This window comes from Mercenaria mercenaria, chromosome 14 (assembly GCF_021730395.1).
Source record: "Mercenaria mercenaria strain notata chromosome 14, MADL_Memer_1, whole genome shotgun sequence".
Classification (NCBI taxonomy): domain Eukaryota; kingdom Metazoa; phylum Mollusca; class Bivalvia; order Venerida; family Veneridae; genus Mercenaria; species Mercenaria mercenaria.
Window position 1 is genome coordinate 51,135,386 of NC_069374.1, and position 7,442 is coordinate 51,142,827.

At 35.4% G+C, this 7,442-nt stretch overlaps 1 protein-coding gene across 1 annotated transcript in view; it reads left to right on the forward strand.

Annotated features, from left to right (window-relative positions):
• The window catches only part of LOC123528240 (G-protein coupled receptor dmsr-1-like), a 52,472-nt gene extending 45,452 nt beyond the window's left edge, over positions 1 to 7,020 (forward strand). The window contains exon 2 of the mRNA XM_045307968.2: positions 2,569 to 7,020. Within this exon, the coding sequence (XP_045163903.2) occupies positions 3,169 to 4,335 (1,167 nt within the window). The 5' untranslated portion in view covers positions 2,569 to 3,168 and the 3' untranslated portion in view covers positions 4,336 to 7,020. The remainder of the gene's footprint in view (positions 1 to 2,568) is intronic.
• The last annotated feature ends 422 nt before the right edge of the window (positions 7,021 to 7,442 follow it).

Sequence of the window (7,442 nt, forward strand, 5' to 3'; positions counted from 1 at the left end):
CAATAGCTTTGATAGTAACAGAGATATTTGACTTTATCAAAAAAATTAACCAAAAATTCTAAGTAAAAAAGGGACATAATTCTATCAAAATTCAAATCAGGGTAACGCAGAATGTTTTTCCTGGTGTAGACTTCGATGGTAAATAATTATTTAAATTTCAAGTCAGTAGCTTTGATAGTAACAGAGATATTTGACTTTAAAATAAAATTTAACAGAAAATTCTTAATTAAAAAGGGGCATAATTTTGTAAAAATTAAAATCAGAGTTTTGGGGTTTGTTCTTCCTTGTGTAGACTTCGATAGTAAATAACTTTTTTAAGTTTCAAGTCAATAGCTTTGATAGTACTGTAACAGAGATATTTGACTTTATCACAAACTTTAACCAATAATTCTAAGTTAAAAAGGGGCATAATTCTATCAAAATCAAATCAGAGTTGTGCGGATAGTTTCTCCTGGTGAAGCCTTTGATGGTAAATAACTATTTTAAGTGTCAAGTCAATAGCTTCGATAGTAACAGAGATATTTGCCTTTATCAAAAACTTTAACCAAAAATGCTAAATTAAAAAGGGGCATAATTCTGTAAAAGTTCAATCAGAGTTATGGGGATTGTTCTTCCTTGTGTATACTTTGATAGTAAATAAGTATTTTAAGTTTCAAGTCAATAGCTTTGACAGTAACAGAGATATTTGACTTTATCAAAAAATTTAACCCAACGGAGACGCCGACGCCGATGCCGACGCCGGAGCGAGTGCAATAGCTCTACTTTTTCTTCGAAAAGTCGAGCTAAAAACAGGCACATCCAAATTTATATCACCTACCGCATAGTGATGATATAATAACTCAAACCCTATTGCCGTTATAAACTCTTTTTCATATCGCGCATAATATAATTAAACTATGTTGAGACGGTCCCCTTGAAAAATCTATCGCCTTAGGTGTCCACAGTCCACGTAGACTTAATCCGTAAATGTCTATTACCCTTTAGCTACAAACTTGACTCATCGTCTATATACATGTTATTGGACATTTTAATAGAAAAACAAACATACTCCATAGTATGAATATGTGTGCATTTATTTATTTATCCCCCCGCCAAAGGCGAAGGGGATATTAGAAATGCTCTCCGTCCGTGCGTGCGTGCGTCCGTCCGTCCGTGCCTCCGCAACGATCTTTGTCCGGAGCATAACTCCAAAAGTACTGGAGGGATTTTCTTCAAACTTCATACACTGATAGAACACATTAGGAGGAAGTGCAGTGTGCAAGAACAATAACTCTACCTTGCCTACTTTTTGAGTTATTCCCATTTATCATATTTTCTTAAAAAAATTGTCTGCAGCATATCATTTCATGCATGGAGGGATTTTGATATATCTTGGCACAAATGTTCACCACCACGAGATGGAGTGTCGTGCGCAAGAACCAGGTCCCTAGTTCTAAGGTCAAGGTCACACTTAGACGTCAAATGATACAAGAATGAAAACCTTGTCCGGAGCACTTCTTCTTCATGCATAGAGGGATTTCGATATAACTTGGCACAAATGTTCTCCACCGCAAGACAGAGTGTCATGTGCAAGATCCAGGTCCCTAGGTCTAAGGTCAAGGTCACACTTAGAGGCCAAAGGTCAGATACAAGAATGACTTTGTCCGAAGCATTTCTTCTTCATGCATGGAGGGATTTGGATGTAACTTGGCACAATTATACACCATCATGAGACGAAGTGTCATGCGCAGTTCCCTTCTTTAGAATTACTTCCCTTTGTTGTTACTTTAAATAGCTTTTATTGTAACTTTTTCATTACTAGTCGTAGGGAAAAATCGAGACCACTTTTCAGTAGTACAACATGCATGCTACATCCAATTTTGAGGTGTATTTTGACCAGTCTCTACCTAGTAAAGATTTTTGTGTGGACTTACAATTTTTTTTTTTTTTTTTTTTTTTTTTTTAAGATTAACTTCCATTAGTTGTTACTATAAATAACTTACGTTGTAACATTTTTATAATTGACCACAGGGAAAAACCAAGACCACTTTTCTGTGGTACAACCTGGATGTTACTTTCCAATTTTAGGTGTATTTTAAGACATCTCTACCTGGTAAGGAGTTTTTTGTGGACTTAGAAAAACAAAAGACTTACAATGATTACTAAACAACCACAAAATTAAAATTCCATTTGCAAATACAGCTGCTAGAGTAAAGAAATTTGCTGTGACGGGCATATATTGTGACATTCTGGCACTCTTTTTCCCTGTTAGCTTTCCATTCCTTCTTTTTACAGTAGCCATATAGAAAAACATCATACAGCTATACTGTTCATGAAAATTAATAAAATTTAGCAGTAAACCACTTCACCACTGAATAATTCTTTCCTCCACATCTTTAAAACCCGAGATGTGGACCACAACTAAACGGTTTTTCAAAGCTTCTCCCCCCAAAAAAATAATTTCAGACACTAACTTACCAGGAATTTTAGCCTTCAATTATAATATGCCCGGCGGGGGGATTGGCCATGTCTAACATGACTCTTGTTTCTATAGTGTTTTCTTAATTGATATATGTTTGTGTTTTTCAGGTACAATTCGCTAGATGTATAAGTCTTGCGAGCATGAACAACAGATGTCACAGAAAATAAACTTCAATGATTCTTCACGCATGTCAAAAGTAACCTTACCTGTAAATGTCACCATAGAAACCTCTGTACAATTATCGAGCATTAATAGAAACAGATAAAGTTGATAATAAGGATAAAATAAACCGTTACAGACGTCAATAGTCACTGTGCAACCAATATCATCATTAATTTGCAGTACGCCTTTTTCAGAAAATCAAATATATATAATGACGCACTCTGGTATCTTGTTTAAGACAGGAATAATGTTTTCTATATGCTGTTCTTTTCAAGGAGGAAGTTATAAACTTTCATTGTGGAAGGATTAATGGTATGAAATTTAACTAGGAAATTGAAACCATAGAAATGAGAATATGGACGCGAGAATTTTTAACTATTATTCAATGAGTTGACGGAATGTGAAGTGAAATTCCAATCAAGAATGGATTTCAGAATGAATACGGTTTAAGAACACAGAATTTCCATTAATCAGTGTCCAGGAGAAAATGGAAGCTCGTGAATGTCAATTAATCGTATACGTTAAGGGGTTTATCTGTAAATACAATGGACATTATTTGTGAACGGTTTTCGAAGCCTTATTTTGAAACAAGGTGCAGAAACGCCACGATGAATTCGACGGTTAACGTCACGCCATACAAGAGTGAGAATTTAGAGTATTTCAGTATTACGTACAGCAACTGGCATGGCTATATCAGCTTAATAACCTGCGCCATAGGAATACCTCTCAACATTATCAACATCATTGTACTTACGAGGAAAAATATGCAAACGCCTATCAATTGTATATTAACTTGGCTTGCAGTTGCAGACACAGCTACAATGATTTCATACGTTCCGTTTTCGTATCATTTTTACTGCAGGTTTTCAGCGTTCACAATTTCTTCTGAGAAGAACAGTTGGGTATGGATGCATTTTCTTCTGATATACTTGAACTTCTCCAGTACTGCTCACACAATCGCTATTTGGCTTGCAGTTGCCTTAGCAATTATGCGTCACCACCATCTCCATTCCCCAGCGAAAGGAAGCATAACGCGCATGCGTCGCTTAATACGAGCCAGGCTGGTTGTATGTGTAGTTGTTTGCACATCTGTGATATTGCTGATTCCAAACTATTTGAGTCACAATCTGGAAGAAGTCCGATTCCGTGACAATACTACTGGATATGTGTTCGAAGACTGGGAAATAAATTCAGGACATGCAAAACCCATCAGACTTGTGTCTCTAATAGTCTACGGCTCACTAGCAAAGATTTTGCCTTGCGCTTTGATTATTATATTTGGGTCCCTACTGCTCCGAACGCTGAATAAAACAATGCAAAATCGCCGACATTTGTCTGAAAACGGCGTTACCATAAGTGCCCGTAGACATGCTGACCCGTCAAGGACGACTAGCATGTTACTCGTGGTGATTGTTCTTTTCCTAATCACGGAATTACCGCAAGGAATTTTGATAATGTGCTGTATATTTTTGCAAAACTTTTTTGAGAATATCTACATTCCACTTGGTGATGTGATGGATATGCTAGCTCTACTCAATAACAGTATTAACTTTGTTTTGTATTGTACAATGAGTCAGGAGTTTAGAAGTACGTTTATTGCCTTATTTTGCTCATTTTCATGTACACATGAAAGACGGAAGCCGTACATTTCTTCGCATTACAATGGTGACCACTTGCTTGTTACGCTCAACAGTGTAGAACATACAGGATGAGAACGTTTTGCCAGCATATACATTTGCGGTCCTTAATTTGATACTTTAAAATGACATGTCCCCAGATAAACCTAATTCTATAATTAAACACCCATTATTGGAATTGAAAATTCAAGTCCTTTCGGCACTTTGTGATTTGAATTACATACTGCAATATCATTTTAATTTCACATTCATTTTTTGATTATTTTACCTTTTTGCAATTCAAGATGTACATTTAACTGCGAATCGGTTGGTTTCTGATAAAGATGTACTGTATAGGCCTTTTATGCTTTAAAATTTAAATTTTGAGTCTCTATTGCGCTTTGTAACTTAAAATGATAACTAAAATATGTTGCAGTTCTAATTTCAAACTGACTTTGTATTCGAAATTCAAGACATATACTTTCAGAAAGCCCGACCTCTTTGCTCGCTCAACAGGGACAGCACATATCTATGGATATCGCCGTCTTGTCTTCGATCCCCGGGCGCGGTCTTCGTATGACAATAAGGCATTGTGTCTCAAATGATTTGATATCCACCTTTGATTCGTGTGGAAATGTTAGCAGTTACTTACAGAGAACAGTTTTGTATATGTAATTTGAATTACAAACTGCGAAACATTTTACATTTCGCATCGCGCGATTCGAATTGCAATGTGCGTGACACTGTCGGCTTTACCATCGTTCGGAGACTGATTAACGACTTGGTGTATATCTTAGATTTTAAAATATAAAAAAAAACACAGTTTGCAATTAGAACTGTAAAATGCAATTCAAATTACAAAGCGCAATAAAGACTAAAATATTCAAATATTAAGCCTGAACTGCCCTGTATAATAACATCTTTCTCAGAAAGCGAATATCGAACCAATATATGTCTTAACATGCAAAGCAAAACCGCATTTTGTAATTTCAGTCGCGCAATGCAAAATGAAACATAGTACCCCAGTGCAAATGAATTTTAAAAGAGATACATCATTGAAATTAGAAAAGTCTTTTAAAGCGTGTTAAACCAATCCTAGAATAATGTTTGTGGTATGTAATCATTTTGCGTCGATTCGCCGCAAAGTCATTCCTTGTAGATATTCTTGAAAGACAGAAACACAGTGAATAAATTCTAGAAATTGATTTCTTAGTCGTTGAAATAAGAAAGAATAGATTTACATATGTGGACCTTCTGACTGCTGTGTTTATACCAATAACTGAAATTCTGATGTTCATTCTATACCTGCGTTCACAAAGATTTGATTTAATCATATTTTATTACTCTATGATATGAAGTTGTTACAATAACAATTCCAACATACATAATCAAAGCACAAAAGGGCTCCCAAAGAATGGCACCTCTCGCCATAGGCAAGCATTTACCAAAATAGATATGTCTTACACTTACACAATACAGTATTTCATAATTTTATTGTTACAATATATTCATATGTGTATGACTTTGAACAATCCGATAATAAACTGAAATATTACTCAATATTAACACTTACCATGCTGGACACGATTGACTCTGCCTTTGCGACTTGTGTAGATTATAAGATTCTTTCACTTGTTGTATTTGCAGATGGGAATATACGGCCTCGAGGGTAACTGTTTAGTGGTAACGAGGTTCTGCCGAGTTACCACGTAAAGAGAGCCATGTTTCAATCTGCACCTACAGCCGCCAGTGATAGATTTTTTTTCTTGTATACCACATTCAAGAAATGATAATAAAAATAAAAAAGACTTTCTATTTAGAACTTTTCTTATGGCAGTACATTTAAACAAAGCGCAGGGTATTAACGCTATTCAGCCAGTATCTCTTTGGAAAGCACCCCTTTTATAAGTTAATGGTACTGGCCAAATTTGACGATGGACAAGGTCATTATAGAAATTTAGCAGGGTAAGGGTTAAAATGAATGTTACATACAGACTTAGTCTACATTTTTACTTGAAATAATGTCACATTTTTGAATTTGTGTTGTAATATATGACATGTAGGATTAATAAAGATGTGATTATATTGATCTGTAATATATTCCGATATCAATTCCGTTGACATACGGCTGGTATTTCACAAGGAAATATTAACAGACAGAAATAAAATCCGTACAGTACCTTTTATTGTGTATACTGCCGGACTATTTTCATTTAATATGTATGACCAGACAGTTCTATAAATAGCGCACACAAAAACTTCACTCATTTCTAGTTGAACATCGACAGACAATGAAGATTTTGTTCGATAACAAAACAACAAGCAAAAAGATGGAGGTATATAATAAAAGGGTCATTATAACAGTATGTAGATGTGAGATTTTGTATTCGGTTCCCGTGGATTTTGCAAGATCGGATCACACTCGGCGCTTGCGCCCCTCGTGGGATCCAATCTGGCAAAAATGTACTCGAACGGAACACAGCCTCCCAAATCAAACTATTATCATTATAACCTTATTGTATTACCAATGCCTAATAAGTGTTATAAGTTTTAGTGGACATTTCAAAGTGCGCAGTAATACACATTTGCAAATTCCGATATCGGATCCAAATCTGACTTCAAGTATGTTAAAGGGACTTTCTCAAACTATTTGGTTATATAAAATTGACGAAGTACAAAGATTTTGGCTTTCAGCTGATATTGGTTATTGAATTGATATTAACTAAACCGATTACGAGATGGTTAAGTTGTCATCAGAACAAATAAAAACATAGAAATTTATGGTTTTTAACTTACATTATATATCTTTGTGTTGTTTGTGTTTAGTTTAACGTCACAATTATTGGTTATTTGGTACCTTTCCAGCTTCTGGTGGTATAAGAAGACCCAAGGAGCCCTCTGGGCACTATTCACAGATGAAAACCCGAGTGAAATCACCAACCTTCTGAAAGCCAGCTGAATGTCAAAAATATCCGCCCCACGCAAGAGCCAACATCGGTGACGGGCAAGTGATTTAAAGTAAACGACCTTAACCCATTGGCCCCTCATACGATATCGTAAAAGTTACTTTAGTGTTAATTGCATGAGGAAGTCAACCATTCACAGTATTTGTTTCATATTTTATAGAAAAATACAACGTAAATATCATAATAGTCAGAATAATGATAGTCATTAACAACACAAATAGTAGGATTCCATTTGGT